General features: G+C 44.6%; 1 protein-coding gene across 2 annotated transcripts in view; it reads left to right on the top strand.

The window, feature by feature from the left end:
• Positions 1-16,782, top strand: part of rnf141 (ring finger protein 141) — a 57,458-nt gene extending 40,676 nt beyond the window's left edge. The window contains exons 5-6 of one of the 2 annotated variants that reach the window (XM_063061564.1): positions 5,656-5,763; positions 15,497-16,782. In XM_063061564.1, the coding sequence (XP_062917634.1) occupies positions 5,656-5,763; positions 15,497-15,563 (175 nt within the window). In that variant the 3' untranslated portion in view covers positions 15,564-16,782. Of the gene's footprint in view, positions 1-5,655; positions 5,764-11,476 lie in introns of both variants that reach the window. The other variant, XM_063061563.1, reaches the window with a different exon arrangement.
• Positions 16,783-16,986: the final 204 nt, after the last annotated feature.

Raw genomic sequence — 16,986 nt, 5'->3', positions numbered from 1 at the left:
ACTCTGGCTTTGATGCAGCACAAAAAACCCAATAAATTAAATGCATAAGGTAGCTTATGTACATAGATTGTATGTCCATGAAGTGACACTAGGCTGTATATATGGTGACTGAGAGGAAATGTTAAAGTAGTGTTTTTTTTTGGTGGTGTGGAGGGGTGGGTTACTGTTGAACAGCCTTACTGCTTGGGGAAAGTAACTATGAATCCGGTGGTCCTGGCGTGGATGCTACGTAACCCCTTCCCTGATGGGAGTGGGGCAAACAGTCCATGAGCAAGGTGGGTGGGATCCTTCGCGATGCTACTGACCCTTTTCCGGCACCTTTCTGTATATATGTCCATGATGGCAGGTAGGCTAGTGCTGATGATGTGTTGGATATTTTTGACTGCCTGTTGTAGACACTTCCTGTCCATCGCAGTGCAGTTTACGTGTCAAAATGTTCAGTACTGAAAACATCTTGTTTGTTCCTTCCGGCAACAGATGTAAAAAGAGAGGTAGAACTTAATCTGTGAAAAAACAAATGTGTGAGGAAATGTATACTCATTCGGACTTGAAGCCAAATCCTTCTTTGCTGCAGTTATGAAGCTGAACACATGGTGACTTACTGAAAACCAGTCACGTCCAAAGGTTACAAAAGTTACTGGCACAGCAGCTTAATCTGCAGATAGAAATAGTTCTGTCATAGAATCTGATAAACAACTTCTAAGAGTGCGAACAAATGTTCTCCCAAATACACACTGTTGTGGTTTTTTCATTTAGGTGCATTCAGTGTGAAATCATGTCAGCCATCCCACCACCCATTTTTCCTTACATCATAGCAGACATAGGGGTCTCTCTCTCACCACCACCACCCCATTTGTGACACTTACCAGGACAAAGGGTCGAAAACATTGTTGAGGATCTCCCCACACATCCTACAAATCTCTTTGACCAACTACCGTCAGAAAGGAGATAGAGGAGCATCAGGACTAGGACTGCCAGACCGGGTGACAGCTTCTTCCCTCAGGCTGTGAGACTAATGAGTACCCAGCCACCACCGAGGTCTCGTCACTAGGACAGTGGGACAGTGAGTTTTCAATTCTTGGGTGTTACTATATCAGAGGACCTGCCATGGACCCAGTACGTTAAGGACTATTGCAAAGAAAGCATGGCAGCGCCTCGACTTCCTTCGGAGTTTGCAGAGATTTAGAATGACATCTAAATCTTCGACAAACTTGTATAGCTGCATAGAGGAGAGAAAAGGCTGCAGCACAGCCTGGTATGGAAACACCAATGCCTTTGAACAGAAAATCTTCCAAAAAGTAGTGGATACAGTCCAGTAAAGTCCTTCCAACCACTGAGCACATCTATATGAAGCACTGTTGTCGGAAAGCAGCATTATATTTATATTTGCATTTGCAGAGTTTGTTGCCTTCTGCATTGCAGTTGATCTTTCATTGATGCTGTTATAGTTGCTATTCTATAGATTCATTGTGTATGCCCACAAGAGAATGAGTCTCAGGGTTGTACATGGTGACAAATGTACTTGGATAATAAAAAATTCTTTGAGCTGTTAACTGAACTGTTGACTGTCTACCTGTGCTGTGTACTACTTGCATTTTGAATTATATTTTATTAACATAATATTTTGGTTTACGTGCAGTGTGTGATATATGTATTGTGGGTGACCATGGTCCAGAGGAACGTTGTTTCATTGGGTTGTATCTATGTATTGTGGGTGACCATGGTCCAGAGGAACGTTGTTTCATTGGGTTGTATATATGTATTGTGGGTGACCATGGTCCAGAGGAACGTTGTTTCATTGGGTTGTATCCATGTATTGTGGGTGACCATGGTCCAGAGGAACGTTGTTTCATTGGGTTGTATCTATGTATTGTGGGTGACCGTGGTCCAGGGGAATGTTGTTTCATTGGATTGTATATATGTATATTGGGTGACCGTGGTCCAGAGGAGCGTTGTTTCGTTGGGTTGTATATATGTATTGTGGGTGACCATGGTCCAGAGGAATGTTGTTTCATTGGGTTGTATATATGTATTGTGGGTGACCGTGGTCCAGAAGGACATTGTTTCATTGGGTTGTATATATGTATTGTGGGTGACCGTGGTCCAGAGGAACGTTGTTTCATTGGGTTGTATATATGTATTGTGGGTGACCATAGTCCAGAGGGACATTGTTTTTTGGGTTGTATATATGTATTGTGGGTGACCATGGTCTAGAGGAACGTTGTTTCGTTGGGTTGTATATATGTATTGTGAGTGACTGTGGTACAGAAGAACATTGTTTCGTTTGGTTGTATATATGTATTGTGGGTGACCATGGTCCAGAGGAACGTTGTTTCGTTGGGTTGTATATATGTATTGTGAGTGACTGTGGTACAGAAGAACATTGTTTCGTTTGGTTGTATATATGTATTGTGGGTGACCATGGTCCAGAGGAACACTGTTTTTTTGGGTTGTATATATGTACAGTCAGAGGACAATAAACTTGAACATTACACAGTGCTTTTTACACCGTGAAAAAGAAAGTAGGGAAATCTCTGATCCACCACTGGATCTTTGTAGACTCTGGAACTTTGGGATCTCTCTGTGCCAGGAGATGTTGAATCCATGCTGTCTCACAACAATCCTGTTCCTCAGCTAGTTTCCCCTCCCACTATTCTCTCCAAATTCCCAACATTCACTTCTGTTGTTGTTAAGCCCATCACCCCTACCGGAGCATAGGCTGCTGATAGCAGGACACCAGATCCTCCATCCTGGGCTAGTCGGCTGTGCCCATCTGTAACCCATCTTCGAAGATACTTCTTCTCCAAGGGATGAAGTCTTTGGAGCATCTGTCGGAGTTTCTGTAACTCTGGGTTTTTATGGGATGCATTGTTAGCCCTATGGTCCCTCCTCCTTTTGCAGTTGGGGTTTGACCCATTTTAGGGACAATTCTGGTTGCCTATTTATAAGAAGGATGTGGGAGCTTCAGGGAAGTTGCAGAGGAGATTTACCAGGATGCTGCCTGCATTGAAGAGCATATCTTATTGAGGGTAGGTTAAGTGAGCCAGAGCTTTTCTCTTTGGAGCAGAGGAGGATATGGGGTGGCTTGATAGAGGTGTACAAGATAATAAGAGACATAGATTGAATGGACAGCCCGGGACTTTCCCAGGGTGGAAATGGTTAATACAAGAGGGCATAATTTTAAGGTGACTGGATGAATGTATGTGGGGGGGGGTATATGTAGGAGGGCAGTGTTATACCAAGAAGATACCCTACACCTGGGGACAACTTTATAGGGTGAAGTTTCTCGGAGGTAGTTTTTTTACACAGAGTGGTGATTGTCTGGATGCCCTGCCAGGGCTGGTACAATTACGGGCATTTAAGAAATTCCTAGGTGGACACAAGGATGGTAGAAAAAGTGTTAGACTCATCTTCAAGTAGGTTAGAAGGTCAGCACAACATTCTGTGCTGAAAGGCTGAGGAAACTGATTTGCTGTAGTGTTCTATGATCTATGGTAGTAATTCCACTTTCAACCCAAGGACAAATGGAACAGAGGGAGCTGGGAGTGCAAGTGCACAGTTCACTGAAAGTGGCCGTGTGAGTAGACAGGCTGGTGAAGATGATGTTTAGCATGCTGGCCAGCATCAGTCAGGGCATCGAGTTTCGGAGTTGGGACGTTATGTTGAAGTCGGTGAGGCTGCAAATGGAGTATTGTGTCCAGTGGATCTTGTTCCCTGTAGTGAAGGGGAACGAGGGGTGACGTGGACTAGGGGGCCTGAGTAATAGGGAGAGATTGGCCACACTGAATCATATTCCCTGGAGCACAGGAGAATGAGGGGTGCCATAAAAGTTTATAATATCATGTGGAGTGTGGATAAGGTGACAGTCATAGTCTTTCCCCCAGGGTTGACTAGAAAACTAGAAGGCACAGATATATGATCAGAGGGGAGAGATTTAAAAGAGACCTGAGAGCTAGAATCTTTCCATAGGGTAGTGAGTACCCAGAATGAGCTGCTAGGGGAAGATGGCAAGGTGGCTACAATTGCGACATTAAAAGGCATTTCATTAGGTACATGGAGAGGAGCGTTTTGGGCCAAATGCAGGTAACTGGGACTAGTAAGGAAGATGCTGTGTTCAGCATGGACCAGTTGGGCCAAAGGGCCTGTTTTTGTGCTGTATAACACTACAGTGGCCAATCGGTCCACCATGTGCAGGTCCGTAGGATGTGGGAAGGAGCCAGAGCACCTGGGGGAAACTCGCACAATCACACACAGAATGTGCAGACTCTAGATAGACAGCACCAGAGGTCAGGGTTAAACCTGGGTCACTGGAGATGCGAAGCAGCAACAACTAGCTGGCCACAGGACCGACCTCACATCAACGTGACTGCTCGACGTCAGCCTCCTTACATCCTCCTCTGAGGGGGCAGTCAAGGCAGATGCAGTTACACTGTTTAAAGTCTATTAGACAGGTATTTAGATAGGAAAGGCACAGAGGGGCAGGGCTATAAATCAGACACAGATACACATCATAAACACAAGATTCTGCAGACGCTGGAAATCCAGAGCAACACACACAACATGCTGGAGGAACTCTCAGCTCAGGCAGTATCTATGGAGGGGAGTAACCATGGATGAAGTGGGTACAGAGGGCCTGTTTCTAAAGATTTTTAAAGATTTGCTTTATTTGTCACATGTACATCAAAACATTGAAACAAACAGTGTTTACGTCAACAACCAAGTATTGTGCTGGGGCAGCCCGCAAGTGTCGCTACACTTCCGGCACCAGGGTAGCGTGCACACAACTACTCACCCTAACTGCATGCTTTTTTAGATGTGGGAGGAAACAGGAGCACCCAGAGGAAACAGGAGCACCCAGAGGAAACCCATGCAACCCAGTCAACCCATGCAATCAACCTAGTCACTGGAGGACATGCAAACTACTGACAGTGGCTGGCATTGAACCCTGATCGGTTATTGCTGATAACCACTACACTATACGGCAGTCACAGTCCTAGAACACAGCAGCATAGAATGGGGCCCTTTGGCCCATCTAATCTATGCTAAGTCCCATTGACCTGCATCTGGACCGCTCATCCATGTTAAGTACCATAGAGTCATCATCAACTCCTGGCAACCCTATGAACAATTGCTCTACATGAGTTTCGATCCTTGCAAAGGCGGCTTGTTGTTGATAACATTGCATTCATAGCTGTCCTTATTGTGTCCATCTATTTGATTGTTGGACTTCCTCTCTTCCATTGCCCTTCCACCTCACCAAGCGTGATACTGTATCCTTTTCCAGGGAGCTGTTTCTTCACGTGTTGTGCCCAAAGTACGATAGGCAGAGTCTTGTCATTTGAGCCTCCAGAGAGAGAGAGAGAGAGAGAGACTTAGTTTGATCTCATTGAGGACTGATTCGTGTACCTTTCAAAATTTCTCTGAAATATTGAAATCAAACTCACATCCAACGCCACCGCTGGCAATTTCTTCCACACTCTGAACACTCTCTGAGTGAAGAGGTTCCTCCTCATGTTCCCATTAAACATTTCACCCTTCACCTTTATTAACCCATGACCTCTGGTTGTAATCCCACCCAACCTCAGTGGAAAAAGGCTGCTTGTATTAAATAGTGTGTTTAATTGAAATAACCTGAATGTGACATTTTTTTTATAGGATTAAGGAGATGACTGATGAGGAAGAGTGCTGTATCTGTATGGATGGCCGGGCAGACCTCATTCTCCCCTGTGCTCACAGCTTCTGCCAGAAGTGCATCGACAAATGGTGAGTTGACTCAGCTTCCAGGTGCAGCTGCATTCTCGAGTGTCGACGTGATTAACCAGCCCATCGCACTGGTGGGTTTTGCAGTAGAACAGGGACAAGTGAGACCCATCCAGTTAAGGAGAAGGCCTGGATGGTGTGGACATGGAGAGGATGTTTCCTATAGTGCGGGAGTCTAAGACCAGAGGGCACAGCCTCAGAGTAGAAGGACATACGTTTAGAACAGAGATGAGAGGAATTTCTTTAGCCGGAGAGTGATGAATCTGTGGAATTCATTGCCACAGTCAACTTGGAGACCAAGTCATTGGATATATTTAAAGAGGAGGTTGAAAGGTTCTTGATTAATCAAGCCGTCAAAGGTTAGGAAGGGAAGCATGGCAGAGCAGACCTGATGGGTCGAATGGCCTAATTCTGATCTCGTGTCCTATGGTCTCATGTACAGTCAATGTTTCAGGCCAAGACCTCATCAGTCCTGGTGAAGGGGCCTCCACCCAAAACGTTGATTGTTTCTTCCTCTCCATAGATGCTTCCTGACCGGCTGAGTTCCTCCAGCATGTTGTACAATGCATGTTACACTCGTAGAGACGTAGAACACTACAGCACAGAAACAGGCCTCTCAGTCCATCTAGTCCATGCCAAACTCTTAATCTGCCTAATCCTATCGACGTGCACCTGGTCCGTAGCCTTCCATACCTCTCTCAGCCATGTATTTACCCAAATTTCTCTTAAATGTTGAAATTAACCCCAGATCCACCTCTTCTGCTGGCAGCTGATTCCACACTCTCACCACCCTGAATGAAGAAGTTCCCCCTCATGTTCCCCTTTCATCCTTAACCCTTGACCTGTAGCTCAAGTCTCACCCAGCCTCAGTGGAAAAAGCATACTTGCATTTACCCTATCTATAGCCCTCATAATTTTGTATACCCCGCAGTCTCCTATACTCCAGGGAATGAAGTCTTAAGCTATTCAATCTTTTCCTAATAAGCAGGTCCTCAAGACCTGGCAATATTTGTGTAAAATTTCTCTGCACTCTTTCAATCTTATTGATATCTTTCCTGCAGCAAGATAAGCAGAACTGGACACAATACTCCAAATTAACCCTCACCAACATTTTACACAACTTCAACATAACATCCTAGCTCCTAACTCAGTACTTTGATTTATGAAGGTCAATGAGTCTGAAGCTTTTTTTACGACTCTGTCTACCTACAGTTGTTGCTGAAAATGATTCTGTGATGTCCCAAACAGTTCATCGCTTTAAAACCTAGTAAAAGAACTATGAAATCAATTCCGAAAGATGCAAGAAGCCAAGGCAAAGTAGCTAGGACAGCAGTAATGTGTTATCTCATCCTGGTTAATAGACAATAGACGCAGGAGTAGGCCATTCGGCCCTTCGAGCCAGCACCGCCATTCACTGTGATCACGGCTGATCATCCACAATCAGTACCCCGTTCCTGCCTTCTCCCCATATCCCTTGACTCCGCTATCATTAGGAGTTCTATCTGACTCTTTTTTGAAAGCATCCAGAGAATTGGCCTCCACTGCCTTCTGAGGCAGAGCATTCCACAGATCCACAACTTTCTGAGTGAAAAAGTTTTTCCTCAACTCCATTCTAAATTGTCTACCCCTTATTCTCAAATTGTGGCCTCTGATTCTGGACTCCCCCAACATTGGAAACATGTTTCCTGCCTCTAGCGTGTCCAATCCCTTAATAATCATATATGTTTCAATCAGATCCCCCTCATCCTTCTAAATTCCAGTGTATACAAGCCCAGTCGCTCCAATCTTTCAACATATGGCAGTCCCGCCATCTCGGAAATTAACCTCGTGAACCTCCGCTGTACTCCCTCAATAGTAAGAATGTCCTTCCTCAAATTTGGAGACCAAAACTTTACACAATACTCCAGGTGTGGTCTCACCAGGGCTCTGTACAACTGCAGAAGTTCTCTTTGCTCCTATACTCAACTTCCCTTGTTATGAAGGTCCTTGACAAGGTCCCACGCAGGAGATTAGTGTGCAAACTTAAAGCACACGGTATTGGGGGTAAGGTATTGGTGTGGGTGGAGAATTGGTTAGCAGACAGGAAGCAAAGAGTGGGAATAAACGGGACCTTTTCAGAATGGCAGGCGGTGACTAGTGGGGTACCGCAAGGCTCAGTGCTGGGACCCCAGTTGTTTACAACATATATATTAATGACTTGGATGAGGGAATTAAATGCAACATCTCCAAGTTTGCGGATGACACGAAGCTGGGCGGCAGTGTTAGCTGTGAGGAGGATGCTAAGAGGATGCAGGGTGACTTGGATAGGTTGGGTGAGTGGGCAAACTCATGGCAGATGCAATTTAATGTGGATAAATGTGAAGTTATCCACTTTGGTGGCAAAAATAGGAAAACAGATTATTATCTGAATGGTGGCCGATTAGGAAAAGGGGAGGTGCAACGAGACCTGGGTGTCATTATACACCAGTCATTGAAAGTGGGCATGCAGGTTCAGCAGGCGGTGAAAAAGGCGAATGGTATGCTGGCATTTATAGCGAGAGGATTCGAGTACAGGAGCAGGGAGGTACTACTGCAGTTGTACAAGGCCTTGGTGAGACCACACCTGGAGTATTGTGTGCAGTTTTGGTCCCCTAATCTGAGGAAAGACATCCTTACCATAGAGGGAGTACAAAGAAGGTTCACCAGATTGATTCCTGGGATGGCAGGACTTTCATATGAAGAAAGACTGGATGAACTGGGCTTGTACTCGTTGGAATTTAGAAGATTGAGGGGGGATCTGATTGAAACGTATAAGATCCTAAAGGGATTGGACAGGCTAGATGCAGGAAGATTGTTCCCGATGTTGAGGAAGTCCAGAACGAGGGGTCACAGTTTGAGGATAGAGGGGAAGCCTTTTAGGACCGAGATTAGGAAAAACTTCTTCACACAGAGAGTGGTGAATCTGTGGAATTCTCTGCCACAGCAAACTGTTGAGGCCAGTTCATTGGCTATGTTTAAGAGGGAGTTAGATATGGCCCTCGTGGCTACAGGGGTCAGGGGGTATGGAGGGAAGGCTGGGGCGGGGTTCTGAGTTGGATGATCAGCCATGATCATAATAAATGGTGGTGCAGGCTCGAAGGGCCGAATGGCCTACTCCTGCACCTATTTTCTATGTTTCTATGTTTCTATGAAGGCGAACATGCCATTAGCTTTCTTCACTGCCTGCTGTACCTGCATGCTTACTTTCAGTGACTGATGAACAAGGACACCTGGATCTCATTGTACTAACTTGACTCCATTCAAATAGTAATCTGCCTTCCTGTTCTTGCTGCCAAAATGGGTAACCTCACATTTATCCACATTAAACTTCATCTGCCATGCATCTGCCCACTCACCCAACCTGTCCAAGTCATCCTGCATTATCTCAACATCCTCCGCACATTTCACACTGCCACCCAGCTTTGTGCCATCTGCAAATTTGCTTACGTTACTTTTAATCCCTTCACCTAAATCACTAACGTATATTGTAAATAGCTGCGGTCCCAGCACTGAGCCTTGCGGTACCCCACTAGTCACCACCTGCCATTTTGAAAGGGACCCGTTAATCCCTACTCTTTGTTTCCTGTCTGCTAACCAATTTACGATCCATGTCAGTACCCTACCCCCAATACCATCTGCTCTAATTTTGCCCACTAATCTCCTATGTGGGACCTTATCAAACGCTTTCTGAAAGTCCAGGTACACTGCATCCACTGGCTCTCCCTTGTCCATTTTCATAGTTACATCCTCAAAAAATTCCAGAAGATCAGTCAAGCATGATTTCCCCTTCATAAATCCATGCTGACTCGGACTGATCCTGTTACTGCTATCCAAATGTGCTGCTATTTCATCCTTTATAATTGACTCCAGCATCTTCCTCACCACTGATATCAGGCTAACTGGTCTATAATTCCCTGATTTCTCTCTCCCTCCTTTCTTAAAAAGTGGGATAACATTAGCTACCCTCCAGTCCTCAGGAACTGATCCTGAATCTATAGAACAGTGGAAAATAATTACCAATGCGTCCACGATTTCTAGAGCCACCTCCTCAAGTACCCTGGGGTGCAGACCATCAGGCCCTGGGGATTTATCAGCCTTCAGTCCCATCAGTCTATCCAACACCATTTTCTACCTAATGTGAATCTCCTTCAGTTAAAAGTCTAGCAGCAATGTTCTGAATTAGTTAAAGTTATGGCACCTTGCATTTTTTTTCCTTTGGTTAAAAGCTCTATGTAAATACAACTCATTAATTTGAATTTAGTTAGTAACCTTGTGGTCTGATATCATGTCTAAAGATCTGCCATCAGTAGTTTCGACCTTCAAAGTCCCAAGACATAAGCCAAAAGCATCGCTGAGACCAGGGACTGTGCCTGCCTGAAATATGTTGACCCTACCAATTCAGAAAAACTCAATAGATTAACTGCGTGGGCCTTTGCCAGAGTAGGACAAAATTGATCTAGAAATGTTTCTATGCTCAGTTCTCAAGTGTCTTCTGTTTGGGCAGCTTGTACAGTTTTGGATTTGCGAGTTATCTAGTTTATTGAGTAATGAATTATCCACTAGTTCAAGGTGATTTTTATGCCATGGATCACTACCATTAACTGAGGGGATTCTGGTGACTAGTCTAAGGCTGCATGAGTCACTGCACACTTAGGTAGCACCTTAAATAGAATTAAATGTCCCAGGATTCTTCACAGGAGATGATAAAAAATGGACACAAAGCCATCCAAAGGAGGTATTAAAAAAGGTTAGACAAAAAGCGCAAGTTTATAGAACAGAGAACACTATAGCATACAATGTTGTGCCGACCTTTTAACCTACTCCAACATCAATCTAATCCTTCCCTCCTACATAGCCCTGCATTTTTCTGTCATCCATGTGCCTATCTAAAAGTTTCTTAAATGTTCCTAATGCTTCTACACCACCCCTGGCAGGGCATACCACACACCCACCACTCTCTGCGTAAAACTTTAAAACTGAAATGTGGTCAGACTGAAAACCTCTGAATGCACTGAACCAGACAAGGTGCGGAGGGAATGTTGTACGCACAAGAGATTCTACAGATTCTGGAAATCCAGAGCAACACATACAAAATGCTGGAGGAACTCAGCAGGTCAGGCAACATCGATGGAGGGAGAAAAGAGGAGACATTTTGGGTTGAGACCCGTCATCAGGACCTAAGGCTGCTTGAGTCATTGTGCATTTATGTAGCACCTGTCATGCAGTAAGATAACCCAAAACTCACCAAAGATAACCAGGTGCCACGCTAGCGCAATGTTATTACCGTTCAGGGCACTGGAGTTCAGGGTTCAATCCCGGTGTTCTCTGCAAGGGGTTTCTGTGTCCAGCCTGTGCAATGTATGAGTTCTCTGGGTGCTTCAGTTTCCTCCCACACTCTAAAGACATATTGGTTAGAAGATTAATTGGTCATTATAAATTGTCCCATGATTAGCTAGGATTCAATTGGGTTGCTGGTGGTGCAGCACAAAGGGCCAAGGCTCTTCATCAGGACCTGAAACTTTGTTCGTTGACTCTTTGTTCCTCTTCATGGTTGCTGCGTGACTTCCTGAGTTGCTCCTGCATTTTGTGAGGATGTGTTGTCACTATTTATAACTCTGTGTGCCAGGCTACCCAGGAGGGAGGGAAAACCTTGCCTGTAACAGCCAGATTGAGAGCTTGTTTCCCCTCTCTGTGGCAGGAGTGATCACAACCGGAACTGCCCGATTTGCCGACTGCAGGTGAAAGAGGCCGGCGACTCCTGGGTGGTATCTGATGCCCCAACCGAAGAAGATGTTGCGAGCTACATCCTCAAAATAGCGGATGAGGCCGGGCATCCCCACAAGCCTTAAGACTCGCAGGAGCTGTGTGCCCCACAGACTACTTTGCAACTGGTCGTCTTCCTCTTAAGTCCATGGCACTTACTGGGGCACAGGCTGACAACAGCAGCTCGCCAGAGTCCTCTGTCCTGGGCTGAAGGTTGATCGCCCTGTGGCTACTTCATATGTCTTCTCGGTGAAGATCTTTCGTCTCCCGGGGATGAGGTCTTGGGAGCTTCTGTAGCTCTGGGATTTTACCGGATGGGGTTACTAGCCCATGCCCAACTTTCCTACTTTCGCAGCCGGGCTTGGGACTGACCATGGAGTTTACAACTAGTTTCTTCTACACATAAATCATCTATCATGGACTCTGAGCCCTGGGGCCTTTGTATATTGGATCACTTTTGATTTTTTTGACTGGACAGTTTGATTGTGAGCTAAAGCAAATTACAGGCTGGCTGCAAATTTCTGTTGTGCTTTGGTAGAGACTGACGGTTTGGCAAACATGCATTGTGTCCAACGTGACAAGGCCTCCCCTGGCACTCCCTATTATTTTACTTGTTCTTCAATAAGCGTCACCACGTGACTTCATGTGAATAGATAAGATATATTAATCTCCTGAAAACAAAGCTGTTAATCCTGTATTTGTGCTTGAGTTAATCATTGCAGTGAGATTCAATTACTGGGCTGTGATTTTCCTAGCTGAGATAAAACGGTACAATACAGGAACAGGCCCTTCGGCCCACAGTGTTGTGCTGAACCAAATAATTAGTAATCAAATGGCCAACTAAACTAATCTCTTCTCTGGCTACACAATGTCCAGATCCCTCTATTTTCCTCACATTCATGTGTGTATCTAGATGTCCCTAATGTATCTGCCTCTACCACCACCCCAGGCCTCTCCTTTGAAATTATCCACTCTCATCTTAAATGCATGCCCTCTGGTATTAGACATTTCAACCCTGGGGAAAAAATACTGTCTGTCTACTCTATCTCTGCTTCTCATAATCTTATAAACTCCCTATTAGATCTCCCCTCAGCCTCCGCCACTCAGAGAACACGACTCAAGTCTGTCCAACTTTTGTAATCAAGGCAGCATCCTGGTAAACCTCTCCTGCACCTTTTCCAAAGCCTTGACATCCTTCCTATAATGGGGAGACCAGAACATTGAGACATTGGAGACCCGTGGTTGGAATTAACTGAAGCAGAACAGAAGGCAGTGGTGATTTAACAGCTGATTATGCGGAATGCATTGTAAATGATGCTTTCGAAAGACTTGCTGCTTCTGGCAGGGTGCTGCTAGATTTTCCTAAACGTAGGTCAGCTAGCACTGTGTCTTGTGACAGTAATTAGTGAGGGGCTGATTCTCCGAGGAAGCTGCGAGTGACAGTGAATAATTCAGGACTGTTTAATGTCATTTCCTATGCACAAATGTAAAGGGGAACAAAATAATTGTTACTCCGAATCCGATGCAGCATAAAAAAAATCACAAGCTACAGAACACAATTTAAAAAAACACAATATACATAAATACATAAGATAGCTTATGCACATTGATTGTCTGTCCATAAAGTGATGCTGGGCACAGGAGTGCCTGTAGATAAGGTGACTCTGAGAGGAATGATAAAGTAGTGATGTTTGGGGGTGTGGAGGGGTGGGTTAGTGGGTGGTGTTGATCAGCCTTGCTGCTTGGAGAAAGTAACTGTTTTTGAGTCTGGTGTTCCTGGTGTGGATGCACCGTAGCCTCTCCCTGATGGGAGTGGGACAACAGTCCGTGAGCAGGGTGGGTGTAGCCTTTAGCCTCTGACAGTAAGCAGCTTTGGTTTGACATTTACGGCCACACTTACTTCTACATAGCAGTCGTTGCAAAAGGAAAACTTAGAATTATTTACTCCCATTTGTGTCAGTGCTTTAATGACTTTGCATTTTTGAAAAACAATGTTGCCTTTCAAAGTTCAAAGTAAATTTATCATCAAAGTACATGTATGTCACCATGTACAACTGTGAGATTCATTTTCTTGCAGGCATTCACAGTAAATACAAAGAAACACAATCGAATCAATGAAAATACACAAAGATGGACAAACAAACTGTGCAAAAGATGACATTGTGCAAATACAAAATGAAAAATATAACAAAATTGATTAATAAGTATAAATAGTCAAATTGCACAAATACTATAAAAGAAAACCACTAATAATAAATATTGGGGATATGAGTTGTAAAATCCTTGAAAAAGAGTCAAATCGGTGAAACGTTCAGCTTTAACATGTAAGAATAAATTTATAAAATGATTCAAATACCTGCAAAACCTACCAAATCAAATCTTTGTTCATCACAGGCCATGTCGAGATTTACTGCTACACAACATCCGTCATCTCTTTCCAAATTCCTTTACACTAGAACTTCCTCTGTACCCAAGCCCTCATAAGCCACTTTATTAATTGCTTTGTAAAACTGGAACATAATGTTTCTACAAGCAGACTGTAGGCAGGCCGTTGAAGTCCCTGTTTTAAATGCTCAGTGATTCTGATGTTCTGGTTTCCAAAGACAGAACATTGTAGTGCAGAAACAGGCCCTTCAGCTCATCTTGTCCGTGCTAAAAGCGACCTGCACCCTGACCATAGCCTTCCATACCCCTCTCATCCCTGTATCTATCCAAATTTCTCTAAATGTTGAAATAAACCCTCATCCACCACTTACACTGGCAGCTTGTTCCACACTCTCACTATCCTCTGAGTGAAAAAGTTCCCCTTAGATATTTCATCTTAACCCTTGACCTCTAGTTCGAGTCTGAAACAAACTCGGTGGAAAAAGCCTGCTTGCATTTACCTTACCTCAGTCAAATCTCCTGTCAATCCTCTACATTCTAGGGAATAGTCCTAACCTGTTCAACCTCTCCCTTCTGGTGAGGAAGAGGGACTGTGCACGGCCCCGTCAGTATGTGGAGCACAGTGCATAAACAAGTAGCAATGAAAGATTTTGCCTCTTGCCTTCTGAGAACATATTTAAGGGCTTGTCATCTGGGTTGTTTGTTCTTGTTAGTGCAGCCTTCTCAGCCACCTTGGTGGTTGTCTGTTGTATCCAATGATGACAGGAAACCTGTGCAGGAGTGTTTAAAGTGGAAAAGCCACTGCGCTGGGGCAGTTCCCCTCTCTCGGACTTCGGAAGTCCAGGTCTAGTGGTACGAGTAGTTGTCACAAGTGGGGGCTTCCTTGGTTGCAGTGGGTGACCATGAGTTAATTGAATTGACTTTATGTCTTTCATCCTTCACATACTTGAGGAGTAAAAATCTTTACAGTATATCTCCGTCTGTGCAATTTGCAAATTATAGTGTGCTTTGTCATGCCTTTCGCTCTCCACGTACTGCCTTCCTGACGGTTGGATCTCACTGTACATCTCATCCACGCAGTCCAGCATAGCTGACATTGCGTGCTACTATGGGCACGTCCCTACCTCACTGGGGTATGAGGCAGCTGGCTACCATCTCCTGGTTCAGCATGCTTGTTGAAGCGGTGTACTGGGGTGTGGCTGCTATCGTATGCAAACAGCTACTAGGAGCCACAGGTGAGAGCTGAGAGTCTGGTGGAGACCAAAGGAGAGTGGACACTACAAACCCCTTCACTGTAAGTGCTGCCCCTCCCTGGATGTTCCATGCACCCTTGTACTTGTGGTCAGTCACCTTGACTAATTTGCTAACTACTTTTGTTGGAACTAGAGCTAACAAATTAATCTGAAGATCTTTAGTAACCAAGTGTTCATTTGCTGAGATTCAAAGCTGGTTTGAGCCTATTTAATTGCATGATAGTGAAGTTAATGACTACTAATGATGTCAGTATTTCTGATAGTGATGATGAAGTTTTATTGTTGAATAATGTGCATCTATTTGCATTACCTTGCAGGAAGAACTTGCCACACTTTGAAAGTTCTGGACAGTACTTTGCTTTACTGGTGAAATTATTTTTTTAATTAGTTTTGTTGGTTGGATGTAACTCAATAAAAGATTTTTTCATTAGCTTCATGTTTCAGAAAAGGGAGAGAACACTGATTACCAACTCGGTCACTGCGCCTTTTCATCAACACACCCAGCTCTCCTCTGTGTCTCTGTCAACTAACCTGTGATCATTGCTTGGTGGGCAGTGGGCAAAGCCTTTCTATGTGCATGTTCTTGTATCTGAAGGAGAGCCTTCATCGGTGTTGCCCATGCAGCAGGCTCCCTTCTCCAGGCAGCTGATGAATCCAAACGAACAGCAGAGAATGATACGGTTTGGCATCAGCAGCGTTGCAGGAGTTGTCAGTCAGCGTTGAACTCAATGTAGGTTTGTCTTAACTTCTCCAGCTCTGGATTTTTCCTCCAGATTTACTCTCAAAATCTTCCTCATAAGCGGCTATAACCACAAAGCAGCAGAGGTTTGAGATCAGCGTTTTCCTCCCCCAAGATGAGCTGTCAACAAGCCCCATCTGCCCAAAGTGAATAGTTTTAAGATGCCAGTAACCCACCCTTGCCCTTTCTCCTGTCAGTAGAAACAACTCTATTTAGCTTAGTAAGTAGATAAGCCCCACGTGAAGTCCAGGAGCTGGGCTTGGTTGACAGAGCCTATTTGAGACGTACATCATTGGGTGCATTTAAAAGAGAGTGCGAGCTTATCCCCACAACCCCTCCTCCCCCCAGCTGTGACGACCTGAAGTATCCAATGTGTTGGTATGTAACTAATAAAACCGGCCTTTCCCTTTGTGCATGCTACTCCCATTAATCTTATCGTCTGTCCAGGCTCTGTATGGAAATCGATGGTGGTACGTGGTTTCATGGTATAACCTTTGAGGTGCAAGTTCTGTCTGTACAAGCTTCGGTTGGAGATGATGTCTTTGGGCCTGTAGTGTACTCGCTGGAGTTTAGAGTAATGAGAGTGTTTCTCATTGAAACCTACCAAATATTAAAAGAGCTACATAGAGTGGATGTGGAAAGGATGTTTCTTATAGTGGGGGAATTTAGGACCAGAGGGCACAGCCTCAGAGTAGAGGGGTGTCCATTTAGAACAGAGATGAGAGTGAATTAGAATATGAGTAAGAGGGTGGTGAATCATTGCCATGGATGGCTGTGGAGACCAAGTCATTGGGTATATTGATCTCAGAAGTTCATAGGTTCTTGATTAGAAAGTAGGTCAAAGTTTATAGGGAGAAGGATAATAAATCAGCCATGGTAGGGCAGACCAGTGAAAGATTCACTGGTCCTACAAACATGACCCTTGTGGTCAAAAGGCAGTGACATTGGAGGTGGTGTAGAAGTTACTAGAGTGGTCCTGGGGAGCAGTGCGGGGTGGGTGGGGTGGGGAACCAAGCAGCCACATATCACACTGCTGCTACACAGGGTTACAGTTACAGAGTGTTGAAA

This window comes from Mobula hypostoma, chromosome 11 (assembly GCF_963921235.1).
Source record: "Mobula hypostoma chromosome 11, sMobHyp1.1, whole genome shotgun sequence".
In the NCBI taxonomy this organism is placed as follows: Eukaryota; Metazoa; Chordata; class Chondrichthyes; order Myliobatiformes; family Myliobatidae; genus Mobula; species Mobula hypostoma.
The sequence above is the reverse complement of the archived record's forward strand: the minus strand, read 5'-3'. Positions and strand labels throughout refer to the sequence as shown.